The sequence below is a fragment of the Aplosporella prunicola genome, assembly GCF_010093885.1.
Source record: "Aplosporella prunicola CBS 121167 unplaced genomic scaffold K452scaffold_76, whole genome shotgun sequence".
Classification (NCBI taxonomy): Eukaryota; Fungi; Ascomycota; class Dothideomycetes; order Botryosphaeriales; family Aplosporellaceae; genus Aplosporella; species Aplosporella prunicola.
In genome coordinates, this window is record NW_022983604.1 from 23,525 (window position 1) to 39,501 (window position 15,977).

General features: G+C 52.8%; 9 protein-coding genes across 9 annotated transcripts; 5 read left to right on the forward strand and 4 right to left on the reverse strand.

The window, feature by feature from the left end:
• Positions 1 to 467: 467 nt before the first annotated feature.
• K452DRAFT_292918 (uncharacterized protein) lies at positions 468 to 2,658 on the reverse strand. The gene is made up of 2 exons (XM_033541467.1): positions 556 to 2,658; positions 468 to 497 (listed from the first exon to the last, which is right to left on the reverse strand). Exon 1 carries the CDS (start codon positions 2,530 to 2,532, stop codon positions 556 to 558), a length of 1,977 nt encoding a protein of 658 aa, XP_033391550.1. The 5' UTR covers positions 2,533 to 2,658; the 3' UTR covers positions 468 to 497.
• K452DRAFT_354227 (uncharacterized protein) lies at positions 2,623 to 3,684 on the forward strand (the record flags this gene model as incomplete). Its single annotated transcript, XM_033545878.1, has 1 exon — positions 2,623 to 3,684. One exon carries the CDS (start codon positions 2,623 to 2,625, stop codon positions 3,682 to 3,684), a length of 1,062 nt encoding a protein of 353 aa, XP_033391551.1.
• A 130-nt stretch (positions 3,685 to 3,814) lies between these two features.
• K452DRAFT_280955 (uncharacterized protein) lies at positions 3,815 to 4,804 on the reverse strand (the record flags this gene model as incomplete). The annotated part of the gene is made up of 3 exons (XM_033539476.1): positions 3,815 to 4,106; positions 4,149 to 4,658; positions 4,713 to 4,804. 3 exons carry the CDS (start codon positions 4,802 to 4,804, stop codon positions 3,827 to 3,829), a joined length of 882 nt encoding a protein of 293 aa, XP_033391552.1. The 3' UTR covers positions 3,815 to 3,826.
• A 755-nt stretch (positions 4,805 to 5,559) lies between these two features.
• K452DRAFT_322830 (uncharacterized protein) lies at positions 5,560 to 6,637 on the forward strand (the record flags this gene model as incomplete). Its single annotated transcript, XM_033544560.1, has 4 exons — positions 5,560 to 5,607; positions 5,681 to 5,851; positions 5,924 to 6,094; positions 6,188 to 6,637. 4 exons carry the CDS (start codon positions 5,560 to 5,562, stop codon positions 6,467 to 6,469), a joined length of 672 nt encoding a protein of 223 aa, XP_033391553.1. The 3' UTR covers positions 6,470 to 6,637.
• A 308-nt stretch (positions 6,638 to 6,945) lies between these two features.
• K452DRAFT_346027 (uncharacterized protein) lies at positions 6,946 to 8,224 on the forward strand (the record flags this gene model as incomplete). Its single annotated transcript, XM_033545468.1, has 5 exons — positions 6,946 to 6,982; positions 7,050 to 7,169; positions 7,214 to 7,275; positions 7,321 to 8,064; positions 8,126 to 8,224. The coding sequence occupies 5 exons, from the start codon at positions 6,946 to 6,948 to the stop codon at positions 8,222 to 8,224; spliced, it is 1,062 nt and encodes a 353-aa protein (XP_033391554.1).
• A 251-nt stretch (positions 8,225 to 8,475) lies between these two features.
• Positions 8,476 to 8,980, reverse strand: K452DRAFT_313689 (uncharacterized protein; the record flags this gene model as incomplete). Its single annotated transcript, XM_033543683.1, has 3 exons — positions 8,476 to 8,608; positions 8,675 to 8,903; positions 8,962 to 8,980. The coding sequence occupies 3 exons, from the start codon at positions 8,978 to 8,980 to the stop codon at positions 8,476 to 8,478; spliced, it is 381 nt and encodes a 126-aa protein (XP_033391555.1).
• Positions 8,981 to 9,465: 485 nt separating this feature from the next.
• K452DRAFT_238615 (uncharacterized protein) lies at positions 9,466 to 11,200 on the forward strand (the record flags this gene model as incomplete). Its single annotated transcript, XM_033537663.1, has 5 exons — positions 9,466 to 9,666; positions 9,726 to 9,999; positions 10,051 to 10,728; positions 10,784 to 10,890; positions 10,943 to 11,200. 5 exons carry the CDS (start codon positions 9,466 to 9,468, stop codon positions 11,198 to 11,200), a joined length of 1,518 nt encoding a protein of 505 aa, XP_033391556.1.
• A 522-nt stretch (positions 11,201 to 11,722) lies between these two features.
• On the forward strand, positions 11,723 to 12,962 carry K452DRAFT_322831 (uncharacterized protein). The gene is made up of 2 exons (XM_033544561.1): positions 11,723 to 12,158; positions 12,211 to 12,962. The coding sequence occupies exons 1-2, from the start codon at positions 11,838 to 11,840 to the stop codon at positions 12,874 to 12,876; spliced, it is 987 nt and encodes a 328-aa protein (XP_033391557.1). The 5' UTR covers positions 11,723 to 11,837; the 3' UTR covers positions 12,877 to 12,962.
• A 107-nt stretch (positions 12,963 to 13,069) lies between these two features.
• K452DRAFT_303265 (uncharacterized protein) lies at positions 13,070 to 15,013 on the reverse strand (the record flags this gene model as incomplete). The annotated part of the gene is made up of 3 exons (XM_033542706.1): positions 13,070 to 13,082; positions 13,944 to 14,270; positions 14,340 to 15,013. The coding sequence occupies 3 exons, from the start codon at positions 15,011 to 15,013 to the stop codon at positions 13,070 to 13,072; spliced, it is 1,014 nt and encodes a 337-aa protein (XP_033391558.1).
• Positions 15,014 to 15,977: the final 964 nt, after the last annotated feature.

Sequence of the window (15,977 nt, forward strand, 5' to 3'; positions counted from 1 at the left end):
GGTTACCGGCTACCCGGCTGTCCACGTGGGCGTGGCACATCAGGGCTTGCTTGTTACGTCAGGGCTCCGACCGCCGAGTCTGTGCCTCGGGCCGACACTCATCGGAAGTTTTGATGATTACTCAAACGAGCCGAGATACTGCTTTTCTGTATAAACCGAACATGTCCTGCCGTCGTCGTCGTGCCGTGACACGTAACGTCGAGTCGCTGTCAGGCTGTCAGCGCTATCCGAGCGTTACTTTTGCTAGTGAGGCCAGCAGATACCTCGAGGACAGCCTTACGATACTGTCTTTTAGCAACTTTCCAGGGCGTTGGTCTTCCGTCAAGACAATGCTGGAGTTCTATCATATTGTTGCGTCGTCGTTTCGAAATGATTTAGATTTGCAGAGGTAGTGAAAAATCACTGTTTTACTGCCCAGTACGACATCCGTCAGCTTACGGCGTAAGCAGCCAACGTACGCACTTAGGGTTTGGTAAGAGCAACGTTGTACACAGGAGCTGATTAATTATCTGTTAGGTTAGCAACTTCGGCCCCTCACCGCAGAGGTCCAGATACCTAAATACCACCACACTCGAACCAATCGAGATCAAACCAACCGCTTACATCGCCCAGCTGATCAGCCAGTATTTCAGCCGGGTCGAACAGAGCATCCAGGCCTTCATCTGTCCAGCTATTCCCATTCCAACCCCCCTCGATTGCAGTGTTCGACTGCAGCCCATGTTGCGACTGACCAGGCTGCGTCTCGCCCTGTTGTGCATGCCAAGACCTCTCCATGCGCCGCCAGGATTGCTCAGTGGCTTCCGCAAGACGATCAAACTTTGACCGTGCGTCGTTTGCGACCGACCAAGTCTTGCCCAGCGCTTCCAGCACCTGCGAGCACCTCCGTGTGTGTTCCGTGAAGGCCGTCCTAGTCCTGTCGCGTATCGACGGGCTTACCCACAGACAATAAAGCATCGTTATGCCGGAGACGAAGACGCTGTGGGCCGTGAGCCATGAATTCATCATCTGGCCGAAGCGGTGCAGCTCGAAGTATATGGCGATGGTCTCGGTGGCGCTGTCCACGCAGATATTGAAGGCTTCGGGCGAGGGGCGCGGGAACGCAGGACTCGGGCGGAATAGCAGCATCACGCACTGATGATGCTTCAGCTCAAGCGAGCGCAGGACCCGGTACGAAAGGGAACGAGTCACGCCGCCAGTGGCTGGTGAAAGCACGCGGCGCGCGTGCTCTAGAAGGCCTTTGCAGGAACCGTGTGCTTCCTTTTGCCACTGCTCGAGGTTAGTTGGCCAGGGGAAACGCTTGGGAGATTGGGCGACACGATGTATCATTAGCTTTATCTCAGCCACGAGGCGGTCGAAACGAAAGGACATGTTTGCCGCGTAGAGAGGATCGATACTCTCCGTCCGCCGTCTTTTGGAGGGTCTCTTGTGGAGAGGGTCTTGTACACTGGCATCCTGTAGTGTGGCCGAGGCGTCGATAGAATCGAGGTCAATCTCCTCGGAACCTTGCTGGCCTGGAAACTCAACGTCTATAGCCTCGTCACGCAGGGTAAGAGGACGGCCTAACGTCGTGCAAAGCGTGCGATCAAGAGAGTATGCCGACCAAAATATGCCACTCCTGACGTCATGCGGGGCAACGGCGCCGTCAACCCTCACATGTCCGGCCAATGCATTGGGTGGACCCGGAGCCTGCCGTCTCTGCAAGCCTAAGTCCAAGCAGCTTGCCAGGATGGTGTGGGTGAGAAACCAAGCATTGGGACCATTAGGGAAGCAGAAGCTGCTTAAGACAAGAAGAAGCTTGATTTGAACGCCTTGGAGGCTTTCATGCAGCTGTGTCTCGGCCACGTGCTTCATAGCAGCGGCAAGGTAAGTGGTCGAAGCGAAATCGGCACCGAGCTGAGCTTCCAAGATGGCCGATCCTATGGCAACAAGGAGGAAGACGGTCGCCTGGTTAGCAGCAGATGCAGATGCAGATGCCGAGGCAGAAGTGCACTTTTCGACGATGATGTCAACATGATCCTCATCCAGGAAGGGGTAGAGGTGCTGGAAGGCCTCGAAGTAGGCGCCGATGAAGCGATGAATGTCTGGAAGCGGGGGAAGAGCTGAGGCACAAGCAACGTCGGGAGGCTGCGGCAGGTCATCGAGGAAGACGGTAGCGAGGCCCTGGGCTTGCGGCGCCGACACCGAGGCCAGACGGGCAAAAGCGACACCGGACGATGGGCCGAGATACTTGGGCGTCTGAGAAGCTTGTAACGACAAGAGACCGACCTCATGTGCGAGAGGCTGATTGGGGCCGATGCGAGGCGACGACGGTGACGGGCCGACGCGCGACGGAGAGGATGCAGCTTCCAGCTCGCGCACGCGTGCCTCCAGCTGGAGAATGTACTGGCGCTCGGAGCCAGCCGAAGTCTGCTCGCACGGAACGCGAGCTCTGAGACAGTTGGAACAGGTGGGCAGAAGCGCGTCGCACTTGACCTTGCGTTGGCGACAGCGCACGCAGGCGGGGGGCTTCCTGGCGCTGTCTGGGGGGGCCATGGTGAAGCATTGTCGGAGCAGGACCGAGACCATAGGTAGGTATATTAGACTGGGGGGCGACGCGCATGATGGCGGCAACAAAGAATCACCATGTACATTGCTCCTTCATCGGCTGTGGCGTTTGCGTCGACGTTGCTTTGCAAAGCGGGGCTGCCCCGCGAAGACGCGTCGCTCATGGCCGAATGCCTGGCCCAAGCCGACACGCGCGGAGTCGACACGCACGGCCTCGCCCGTCTGCAGCAGTACATCCAACGCCTCACCAAAGGCCTCGTCAATCCCACTCCCGCCCTGCGCCTCGACGAGCCCACCCCCGTCGCAGCTCACCTTGATGGCGACAATGGCTTCGGCTTCATCGTTGCCACTCGTGCCATGCGCGAGGCCGTCGACCGCGCTCGCACCTACGGCATCGGTTTCGTGACAGTCTGCCACTCCAACCACTTTGGCATGGCTGCCACCTACGTCCTGCAGGCTCTCGACCAGGGCTTCATCTCCCTCGTCTTCACCAATTCGGCCCGTCAGATGGCCCCGTTCGGCGGCAAGGAAACCCTGCTGGGCATCTCTCCCTTCGCTGCAGGCGCACCTGCGGACCGCGAGGTCCCGTACATCCTAGACATGGCGCCTTCGGTCGTCGCCAAGGGCAAGATCAGACGTGCTGCTCGTCGCGGCGAAAACATTCCTTTGGGCTGGGCCATGGACAAGGATGGAATCCCTACGACTGATGCTGAGGCCGCCCTCAACGGCATCATGGCTCCCATCGGTGGGCCCAAGGGCTCCGGTCTTGCCATCCTCATGGACATCATGTCCGGCGTCCTCTCCGGTGCCGCGTATGGTGGTGAGGTAGGCGACCAGTACAAGGAGGCGAAGCCGCAAAACGTGGGTCACAGCTTTATTGCCATCAAGCCCGATGTCTTCATGACTTCCCAAGAGTTCCGCTCGCGCATGGACGTTTTGGTCCAAAGGGTCCATGCTGTCCCTCCCGCGCCCGGCTTCGACCAGGTCATGTTCCCAGGCGAGCCGGAGCACAAGCTGTTGCAAAAACGATCGAGCGAGGGCATTCCGTTTGCCGATGCCGAAATCAAAATGTTCAAGTCCATGGCCGACGAGTTCGGCGTTCCTCTGCCCCACATGTCAGAAACTCCTCTGAACGCTTGAGCTTCCGTAGGTGTAGTTGAGTAAACAATGTTTTTTTTATCAATTGCACATGTCATCTCACAGTCACGGCATTTTTGAGAGCAACCGCCAGCATCGACTCGATTTCTGTAAACTTTAATGCTGCTCCACACCGATGATATTCTCATGATTGACCAGACGACCCAATGACGTCAAGCATTCGCTCGATGGACTTCGCATACACTTCAACGCTGCGCTCTTTAAGTGCAGTTAATTCCAGGCTGCCAGCATTTGCCGCTACAAACCCAGTGTATGGATCCCTGACTGTTCGATTCAAGTTGATTTTTGCGACTCCGCGTCGTATGGCCACCTTGAACAGATCATCAGACACTGGATGCGTGCCGTGGAGCACGAGAGGAACATCAGGTCCAACTTTCTGGCTTATCGATTCCAATCTGATGCGTCTAGTTCAGCAACAGCAATCCACGTCTCGAGGTTACCCTTACCTATCCAATTGCCAGGAGCCCTCCGCGCCTTCAGCCGGATACGGCCCGTGGATGTTGCCAAACGAGGGTGCCAGGAAATGCACGCCCGACTTTGCCACGAAAGCGCGCGCCTCTTCGGGATCGGTCAATGCCGCTTCCACGTCTGCCCTGGGAAGGCCGTCTTCACTGCCATCTATGCGCCCCACTTCTGCCTCGACAGTAATGCCGAGCGGACGCGCTTGCCGAACGACTTCAGCGCAGTATTGGCAGTTGAGTTCGCCACCCGCGCTCGATGCGTCGACCATTATAGAATCTATCGGTAGCGAGAGGGCTGTTTGCACGTCTTCGACTTTGATGCAATGGTCTATATGCAGCGCTATTGGTACGGACGCCATGCGTGCCGCCTCTGCGACGTATCGGATAAACGCAGGCCCTTGAAAGTGCATCGTCCAAGGGAAGAGCTGTATGATTGCGGGAGATTTCTTTGCTTCCGCTGCGCGGATGATGGCCATGACGCCGTCGTTGTTGTAACTGCTAGAATCAGAAAGTTGCGCGTCGCGGAATGTTGTCCTTCCGCCTACGTACCAGTTGAAAGCTCCCACGCCGTAACCCTCTTTGCGTGCTTTGTGCAGAATCTGCCACGTCTTGTTGTTGGCGGGGAATTCTGCAGTGGACATCGTGACGATGTAATGCTGTCGAGCATGTTCTCTCATCCGCTCGCTCTACCTTTTAACCACCGTTCGGCTCGCACTGCTTCCGCGAAACCCTCGGAACATCTCCGACTTCAATGTGCATACTACCGCTCGATACGGCCTACTATTGCCGAGAGTAGAGCTGGACACCAAGCAAGGTGGTCGACAACCAAAAGCGAGTGCATCTCCGCGGCTTGCCTTCGCAGTTGCGTCCAGAACTCCAGATGTGGTTGTTGGATCTGAATACTCCAGTTTCCTTTCCCCTATCTCTGTGAAGTGCCGCCCCTCGGCCAACTGGAATCTGTCTGGCTCGAAGACATGCACGTGTGTGTCCCACGCCCCAGGGGCACAGGCTTGGTCGGGAACATCTGATAAAACCAAAATGACGAATTTTCTGCGACAAAAGCTTAAGATAGCCACTGTCTCAATATGCCGATAACACTGCCTCTATATGCCGAACCCAGTTCCATCATCTTTTAGGTTCGTCAAACGCGCGGCGTTTCAATGCCGCCACTCGGGGCCACGCCGAGGGTTTCGGATCGCTCCGTCTGCGCATCCCGCTCGCTTCGGGCCTCCCCGAGCGTTGGCCCCGCTTTCTGGCTATTCCACTTATGCGCAAGCCACTTATATACACTGCAGGGTACTGGTGCTTCCTCCTATGCCAGCATATATACGGAGCAGGCGTGTATGTGAGCCGTTCACAGCTTTTGTCTCTGTCCAAATCAAGACAAGAAACAAATATGTCCGCATCTATTGTCAAGCGCCTGATGCGCTGGTCGTCTTGTGATGTTCGCCTCGTCCCCTTAGCTAAAGAACATTCATGTCTTCATGTAAGCTAACCGGGACTCCTGTAATCGCTAGGTTGCCGATGGCCTCAGCCGCCTCAAGCACGTCCACGGCGGCTTCCTCGATGGTCTCGTAATGCACTCGCCGGAATTCCAGGCCGGGAGCACTAAGATTGTCGGCCCGGCTTTTACGGTCAAGTTTGTGCCTAAGGGCGATACGGAGGCGCCGTCCGTGCAGGGGAACTATGTAAGCATGACCCTACGACTTCACTTCTGCAATAAACGAGAAGCTGATGAGACCGTTATTACTGTACCGCAGATCGACCAGACCCCAAAAGGCGCAGTGGTCTTCCTCTCACAGCCACTCCCGCACGTCAACGCCGTGTACGGGGGCCTGATGTCGCTGCGGGCGCAGCACAGCGGCGCAGCGGGAGTGGTAGTGGACGGGCGCGTGCGAGACCTGCAAGAGCATCGCGATCTGGGATTTCCGGTTCGTCTTTCTTTCGCACATTCCAAACAGCTAACTCCATATCGCGTTTTGCTCGCGAGCTTCGTTTGCATCACAGCTGACCGCAACCCGCAGGTCTTCGCGCGCTCAGTCGGCACAACAGCGGGCGGGGCCGTGTGCCGACCTTCCTTGATCGGAGAGCCAGTGCGCCTGAACTCTGGAGACCAGGAGGCGTGGGTGCGGCAAGGCGATTACGTGGTTGCGGACCTGAATGGCGTGGTGGTCGTGCCGGCGGATGTGGTCGAGAAGGTGTTGGATCTGATTCCGGGAATTGTGGAAGCGGATGAGAAGTGTGTGGAGGGGATTAAGGCGGGGAGGACGGTGCAGGATGTTTTCAAGGAGTTTAGAGGGCGGTAGGTGGTGTTTGGGCGTGAAAGGGAATGGGTAGGTGGTGTGGATAGGTTGTCCGGGTCGCTTTGTGGTGTTGGTGATCGGTAGTTGGCAAAACGTATTCCAAATGAAGGAGAGCTTCCGAACGAAGGTTGCTATAGCTGAACCAAGGGAAAATTAGGAGATTAAGATAAGCAGTAGCTGGTCGCCTACAACTCTAAAGAAGATGGTGTTAGGTAGCTGGCGCTTGTCACTAAGTAGTGGTATAAGTTCGTGCGCGCGCTTAGAGCTCTTAAAAACAACTCCAGTAGTGAGTTTCTCGGGCCGGTACTTTTAATTCTCATAACGAGGCAAACTATTTACTGACATTAGGTCAGCGTACGCGCTGTCTATAGAGTCCTTGGTTTCGAAGGTGACTTCTTATTAGTGCGGCAAGCGGAAAAATATTTAGACGGTGTACCACGTCGTATAATATATCTTTGCGGAAGACATCCCTTAGGCAGATGGATGTGTTTTGGGAAACTTCTTTCTGGGCACACTGTCCGGAGCTGCCGTCGCCATATCATCAATTTCCATTTCCGGCCGCTCTTAGCTAAGTCTTCAATAGCGTTGCGTACTCCGTTCACACGCCGTGCATATTCCTCTGGCAAGCCCCGAGTCGCTCTCCTCTACCAAGCTTTAGACCCCCCAATCATCAATGGAGTGAGGACGCCTAAAGAGCAGGGCGGTAAGTTGGTCAGACGTTTATAAAATTTGATATAACGATTGTAGGTTACAGGGACTCCGGCACAGACATCGCGTACGTCTTAAGAGAGCAAAGTCGCGTCGACATTGTCACCCCCGAGCCGAACCCCGATCCGACCAAAGATGCCGACTAGTGCTTTCCCGATGACGAGCAGGGTATAATAGCAGCTGTGCACGCTGGTGCCAATCATTTGTGGGCCAACATTGTACTTTTTAAGGACCACTCGTTGCAAATTTCTTCTGCCCTAGACACCCATGGCGACATTCGCGTTATTGGACAGCCTCCGCTGGTGGTCGAGACTTTTGAGGACAAGCACTACCTGAACGGGATGCTGAGGCAGCGCGGTTCCACAGTTCCAAAGTCCTGTGTCCTCACTCCTAATAACATTGACGGCTTGAGAACCACTATTTGGCGCGGCGGTTTCACGAGCGCTCCCTCCATTGCGAAACCTATCCGCGGACGTGGAAGTCATGGCATCAAGCATTGCCTTACCCCTCAAATTCTGGAACAACACATTCGAGATCTTTTCGCCGAGTCCCCCATGGTCATGGTAGAAGAATACCTCTCAGGCCAAGAAGTCACAGTGGCCGTTATGCCGCCGATGGGGCACGTGCCGTACCTGGCCTTGCCCGTGGTTACGCGGTTTGGCCACGCTAAGTGCGTGTTGCCACCCAGCGGCACCGTGGCCCTGACGACAGATTCCAGAGCAGTGGGGATTATAGAGGAGGTCGCGGATCGGATGTATAGGCGGATTATCAAAGAGTGCGAGCAGGTTGCGAAGCTGTTACAAACGACGGCGCCGATTAGTTTTGATGTTAGGCGGTATAGGAATCAGGGTGGTTCGCCTTTCGCGATTTTTGATGTCAATATGAATCCGGTTAGTTCTATTCACTCAAAAACGAAGGTTTTGGTAGAACATTAACTGACCATCGCTGCAGGACATGAGCGGTCCTGGGAGACCAGGAAGGGAGAACCAGGCTAGTCTTATAGGACTTGCCGCGGAGGGCTACGGTATTAATTACCCTGAGCTTTTATAACAGATCTTAGATTCAGCGCCTATATTACGCGAGATTCGCAACAGATCTTAGATCCGGACAGTAAAGCTAAGTCTGTATGCAGCCGTTCTTGATACTCTTTTTCCACTTATATTATTAAAGTAAAAGTATAGATCTCCACTCTATTTACAAGATAGGTGTCAAGACCAAATCGCAAGAAAGTAGACGCCGTAGACTATTGTGTGGCTATCTTTTTACTGTGCTCCGAGGCTATACTCTATGGCCTAGTACGCTTAACTGTTATCCTCGCTATTCAGAAATACACTGGCTGACAGGGCATCGCACATATACTCATCCTCTGGATCCACTTCAAAATCAAATCGGCACAAGTCCTCCTTGTAGGGAAACATGTATGTAGACGTCACCCTAGTAATGCAGGTTAAACATCTGTCGATCGTAGCTTTGTTAGGCGGTTATAGACTAAACCCTTACCAGTGATGTTCTTTGCTCGCCTGATATTCTTCCAAAGCGGCACGATCATTGTGATAGCTGACAAGGGAGAACTCGAAACCCTTGCTTCGCTCGATGGGATCCGTGACAGAAGGTCCACCAACAATTAGCCGATTATCTTTGACACACGGCAAATGCTTGAGTTTCTTAAGCTCGCGCACAAACGTGGCCTTATGCTCCTCTGTCACTTCCGGTTTGAATTTGAAGAGGACTATGGTCCGAAGCCGTGTTAGAGATCCATTACATTGATTCCAACCAAAAAGTCTTACCGATATGGATCAGGGTCATTATGGCACCCAGTGAGCTGTTTGACAGTTTGGCCAGGGATTTAAGATCAATGTAGGTGCGTCGACGGCAGATCGGACCGCAGAGGGGAATATGGAGAAAAGTAAAGCAAGACTCACAGTTATTCTTGCAGATGCATGCCAAATATCTATTAGCGCCGTAGCGGACTCATCCCGAGCGCACCATGGCATCGCTCGGGCTTCGCCGAGGACACGCGGCATGTCGTCTATCAAGCTAAACCGCTAAGCTTCCCCGTTTTACTCCTCCGCTGATCAGACGCTTAATGCTCCGAATATGGGATCGTCGTTGCCCCGCAATTCCTATGCTAGCTTCCCCATCCCATTGAGGCACTGCGATATAAAAGTGTTTATAGAAATGTTCGCTTTGACTCTTCTTCCAACCTATTGACAGAACAAAGGAGTGTCTGGACACATTTCTCTCTGCTCAACCTTCTTTTCATCTTGACTTTTTGTCCCACCTTTTACAGGATGGTGAGCATAAAATCGCCAGTTGTTGGTAGCCGTGACGACGGCTCAAGCATATCCGACCCAAGCAAAAACCGCCTTGCCTTGGCGCAAACTCTTTCTCTCGAGGACTTTGCGGTCGTGGAAGAGTCACTAAAGAGGAAGCTGGATATTAGGCTTCTTGGGACCCTCTTCCTCATCTTCATTATGAATTATCTTGATAGAGTAGGTGATACCTTACCTACGAGTTGAACATTGACGATTTACTGACACCCTTGGATCAGAACAACATCGCCGCCGCCAAGGTCGCTGGCATAAAAGAAACTCTCAACCTCTCATCAACGGAATACTCGACCGCTGTTTCAATCCTTTTTGTCGGCTACATTCTCATGCAAATTCCGTCCAACGTCTTCCTTTCACAGCTCAGGCCATCGATATATCTGCCCACGGTTATGGCTATCTGGGGAACTCTTTCCGCCTGCACTGGTGCCGTTAAAGGAATGGGTGGACTATACTCCATTCGCTTCTTCCTCGGTATAGTTGAGGCGTGTTATTATCGTTAGTATTCACTAAGCTCCCCTGTTTACACACTAACTTACAAGTTCTTAGCTGGCGCACTGTTCCTTCTATCCTCGTTCTATAAACGATCGGAACTCGGTACTAGGTGTTCTATCCTGTTCGCAGGATCTCAGCTCGGGAGTGCCTTCTCTGGCCTTATTGGCGCCGGCATAAAACAGGGACTAGACGGCGCACGGGGCATAGAAGCATGGCGATGGCTGTTCATCATCGAGGGCTCTATCACCGTCTTCATCGCCATATGCGCCGTCTTTCTTCTGCCCGACTGGCCATCCAACACCAAATGGCTGTCCCCCAAAGAACGCTCGGTGGCCGAATGGCGGCTAATCTGTGACGCCGGCCAGGTAGACGAAGACGACGAAAAGTGGAGCTATGGCTTCAAGATGGCTTTTGTTGACTGGCGTATGTACATATTCGCCTTCCTCCTTCTCTGCGTGCAGGTTGCCAGCGCAACGTCGAACTTCTTCCCCAGCGTTGTGGACACATTGGGGTTCAGCAAGACCAACACTCTGCTGCTGACTGTACCTCCTTATATCATTTCCGTCTTCCTCATCATTGCTAACAACCACTCATCGGATCGCCTCGGCAACTCATCATTTCACGTCATTGGGCCGATGTTATTGGCATTGATCGGTTTCATTGTGGCATCCTCTACACTAAATACTGGTGCGAGGTATTTTGCTATGATTCTCATGGTATCGGGCGGTCATGGTAATTTCAACTACATCTTTGTTTCCCAGATCATCTGCTAACATCGATAAATCAGGCTCTAATGCTGTAATCGTCGCTTGGATTCAAAAGACCATGCTTCGTCCTCGTATCAAGCGAGCCGCGGCAGTGGCGTTCGTGAATGCTGTTGGTAATGTGGCTCAGGTATGTCCTGCACTCAGTCGTATGCAAGGAAATAAAATTAAGAAGGTTCTAGGTCTTCTCCTCTTATTTATATCAGGACGAAACGGCGCCTAGGTATGTTCCAGCCATGGCAGCGAACTCTGCTTTCGCTGTAGTTGCGATTACTATGGCTCTTGTCATTCGAATCATTCTACTGAGGGCAAACAAGGAGCTTGATAATGGCTCCAAAGATGTCGCGGATGTTATGAAAGGCGAAGCGCAAGCTGAGATCGGAGGGCTTACACAGGAGGAGCAGAAAGAGAGGAAGAAGGGCTTCCGTTACATCGCTTGAGGTTTCACCTTACTATCAGAGCGAAAACAAGAGGGTGATATATGTTCTTGGTTTCCGGGTACACTTTTGAAATTGGACATTTTTGAGCAACTACGAGAGTAGGGAAACATCGGCCGTTTCAAATCAGGAAGTTCAACGCTAGCCGGAGTATTTGTGTTTTTTGTATTAGTTATTTTAGGTGTTTTGGACTGTTGGCAGCAATATCAGTGTCAAAATTGTACGTTTTCCTATTGCAACCCGGAAACTCCTACCTTCTTGGGGTAGCAGCATGACTCTGAACATCCAACCACACATAACGCGACTCGGCTCCATATATACCGAGGACTACGCTTCCCTTTCAGTATCGGTGTCGGGTATTTTGTCTCCAGCACAGCCAGATCTGCGGTGCCTTCGCCAATCTTGGTGAGAACCTCGGGTACGGCCCACGGGCCTCAGCCCCGCATTTCCCTGACGCCCGCCCCCCACCCGCCATTCCATTCCATCAATCACACAATTGCGGATCCTGGAAACGCGACCAGCGTGACCGCGTACGCAATGACGCGTGCGCAAGAATTAATAAATTAATATGTAGGTGGCCGCAGAGCATGCATGCAGCTATCCATTGACCTCATCATCAACAAACAAACAAATAAACGCCATGTCGTCGAACCGCACCTTCAAGCTCAACTCTGGCCACTCTATCCCCGCCGTTGGGCTCGGGACATGGCAGTCCAAGCCGAACGAAGTTGCGAAAGCAGTCAAGGCGGCGCTGAAAGCTGGTTATCGGCACATTGACGCAGCCTTCATCTACGACAATGAAGCCGAAGTCGGCCAGGGAATCGCTGCTTCTGGCGTGGAACGCAAGGAAATCTTCCTCACGGGCAAGCTATGGAACACGCACCACAAGCCGGAAGACGTAGAAGAGGCAGTCGAGCTCTCTTTGCAGGACCTGGGGACCGACTACCTTGACCTGTACCTTGTAAGCGCTTCGGGCTTTGACATGAGGAGTCCCAAAGCTGACAATATCAAAGATTCACTGGCCCGTCTCCTTCCAAAAAGCCGCTTCTCCACGCGACCATTTTCCCATCAATCCCTCCACCGATGCTATGCATGTCATCGACGTGCCGCTGCGCGACACATGGAAAGCTCTGGAAGCGCAGGTCAAGAAAGGCAAGATCCGCAGCATCGGCGTCAGCAACTTCACACGCGAGAAGGTCGAAGAGGTCCTGCAAACAGCCGAGATCAAGCCCGCCGTGAACCAAATTGAGGCACACCCGTACCTTCAGCAACCTGCACTGCTAGAGTGGCATAAGCAGCAGGGCATCGTCGTCGCGGCGTACAGCCCGCTCGGAAACAACATCTACAACCTGCCCCGCGCGGTGGACGATCCCAAAGTCATTGAGATCGCGAAGGAACTGGGCAAGTCACCTGCGCAGGTGCTGATTCAGTGGGCAGTGCAGAGGGGGACGGTCGTGTTGCCCAAGAGCGTTACGCCGGAACGAATTGTGTCGAATTTCCAGGACTTTGAGCTTCCGCAAGATGCCTTCGATAAGATTACCGCGCTGGACCGGAACCACCGGTACAATTTCCCGATCAGGCTGGGTGTCAATATCTTTGGAGAGCATGATGAGGCAACATTGAAGAAGGGCGTGGAAGACTTTGTAGCCTCGAGGCGGCAGCAGAAGGCTGCGGCGTGAAGTTAGTAGTGGTGTTAAGTCCGTATCTGTTTCTAGACTACTTCTTCTACATTTGGCGCTGCACCGTAGTTATAGGTACGCCTGTCACCGTTGACTTTGTAGAGTTGCAACAAAGTGAACCAGCTCTGCATGTACAAAGAGTATTTAGTTCTTCTTGCAACCAAAAGTCCTGCAACCCGGAGGGCTAAGTTGCTTACGCCTTTAATCTTGGCCGCGTCAGCGGCGAAATTCGTGCTGGCGAGGAGAATGGCGATGTAACTAACGGCTTTCACATCGATGATATCGCGGTCGAAATAATTTAAACAAAGGACTCCTAGCACTAGCAATTGGTGTTGCGAACTCGTAATAGCGGAACTATATCACTCTAAGAAGACCCATTTCATCTGATATTCTACCTTCCGTAGCGCACTTGTTTCCAGGGTTCGAGACGGTCTAGCCTATTGGTGGTCCGTCAGCCGGGCTAGGCCGTTCCCACCGTCCCGCCCGGCTCCGTCCGATTAGTAAATAAAAAAGTAAAAAGCTCCATTATAACGGTGCTAGCTCCTTTAAGACGGTAGCAAGCTATAGCTATATAAAGAGGTGATTTATAGGGTGATAGTTACCTTATTTAGCCTGGTGCGGCGGTCTTAGTACGTGCCCTAGTTCGTGCCCGCCTGTAAGCGAACCCCTTTCCTCAACACCATGCCTTTTTTAAAGCTAATTCTTACTAAACCGCCCTATTTAGCCCGGCTGCCGTTAGACGATAGACTTTAGCCTATTTAGTTAACGGGACGGTAAAGGACGGTGGGATGTAGCTGGCTGCCAAGACCGCCTACCGTCCGGCGCCGGCTGGACGATGTCGAACCCTACTTGTTTCCATCTCCCCTATTCCACGCCGGCTGGCTGCCTGCCCGTGTCTTTCACCTAACAAAAAGCGAAAGTAGTCTATAGGCAATGCCATCATTGGTGATGCGACTGAGGTGACCATTATAGAAATGTCTCGCCGATTTGTGTATCCAGCTGGGAAGTATAGCCCTTGCCCCCTTCGAAAAATAAACGGATTGGAGCAATGGGACAGCATCACAAACTCCAGCTTGTTCCTTTCAATCTCTAAAAAGGTAGGGTTGTCGAAAACGATGCCGCCAACGATTTTACCGTCTTGATCGATAACAACCTGGTCGTGGAAAGTGAAAGATATACCAGACGTGCAAAAAGCCTGGAAACAGAGGCAACGGCCGAGTGTGCGGCCAGTGGGTCCAAAGTCAATGACTTTGGTGAGTGCATGGTGGACGTTGGGCGTGTTTTCAAGCGCCTTCCCGGGAGCAATCCTCCAAGGGCGCTTCGGGGCGACGTATCCCGGATCCTCCCATGCCTGCACAAGGCGCTTCAGGCGAGTTGTCTGCTGGATCTGTGCACTGCCATCAGGCTCAGCAATATACCATGCGGGCGAAGGAGCTAGAAGAACCGGCTCCAAACTAGCTTACCACACCGCTCCCTCCCAGCCAGCCCAAGACCAGCTCGGGAACTCGGGCAGTCTTTGTAGAGGCTCAGCTGCCCACCACAGAAGCGACATATCAAGGTGCGATCTGGGGAGCCCGTAGAAGAAGTCTGTTTCCATGTGCGAACCAAACACGCTGGATATTCCGGTAAAAGCGTTAAGCTTTTCAGCCTGGACGGTTATTTGTCGATTTGAGTACTCTCGAACTACATTCTCGTACATGGTCAAGTCGTCGACAGAACATATCGGGGAAATGAGGACGCTGTATGTGTCATCCTTTGCGGCCTCCAGGCGCTCTGGCAGAAGTGGGAGCATGCGAGAGCCGACATGAGGTTGTATAAAACAGGCATTTGCTCCTGGAACTACGTCTTCGCACCATACCGCCTCGCGGCATTCCCACGTCATGAAGTCGTTGTGAAAGATTACGAGGCGTGGAGAAAGTAGAGCTTCCTGTAACGTCCACGCACGCGTAGTCCAACGCGACAAAGCCTTCTCCTTCTTATCAAAGCCTGGGAACTGCAGTGCCAGGCAGATTCCAGGCTTTACCTCGCCTTGGATTTGCCTTAGCTCCCTGTGCGTGCGTATTCGCGATAAGCCATGCGTGCTGTCCCCGGTTGCTCCGACAATGGTGACTTCCGCAAAGCCATAGACGCTGTCCATATTCTTGATCTGGTGTGCTTTGTCCTCCAGGTCATTTTGGATGATGCAAAGAGCGTCGACCCAGAGATATTAAAGGCCAATGGCAGCAATAACATTCGATGCGTCTTCGATAGTAGCCGGTAGCGCATTAGGCCCAAGGCCACCTTCTTCCGAGAGCCGACCGAAGTTTTCCTTCAAGGTTTGCAGAGTGTTTGATCTACCCCAAACGTAGCTGTTGGAATATATAGGTCACTCAAACCTGCGCATCAAATGCGCGGGCCCGCCTTTTAGTTTAACAGTAGCTAAGGGCGGCGTATCTATAATCTTCCGGCGTAGAGACTTGTGAAGCTGGGCGCGAGGAATTGGACGCCGCTTGTCCTCCTAAATTACTGCTACCTATGGAGGTATATATGCTGCTATGTAAAAGAACACGTTTTCTCTTTGGTAGTGGTAAATGAGTAGTGCAGGGGTAAGGCTGTAGTGTAACAACTTAAATAATGAGGCTGAAAAAACGAGAGTTATCGGAGTGATCCTGGCTGACAACAATTAACAGACAGCAAATAAAGATAAACGCAAACAACAACTGACAAACGGCAAACAACGACAAACCATCAACTTAGCGCTTGCTGGATAGAACGCGCTAGAAACAACAGTGCCTTGGTAATATTATAGTAGGGTGTTCCCCATGATAACGTAGGTTGTGGCGCAGACGAAGACAGAAATAAAAAAGGCGTAAAAGCGCGCATGTGCGCAGCGGGCAAAAAAACCAAAGCGCAGAAGCCTGCCTTCTTAAGAAGACAGGCAGCTCTAGCCCACGAAGTTTCTAATATTTTATCCCCAGAGCCACAAGCCAACAGCCACAAGCCAACAGCCACAAGCCAACACCCCATAGATATTAGAAACTCACGTGGACTAGAGCATTACGCACCATTACACCCATCATCGACGGGTCTTTGCCGGACAGCCCTCTTACCCGGCGCTGCGA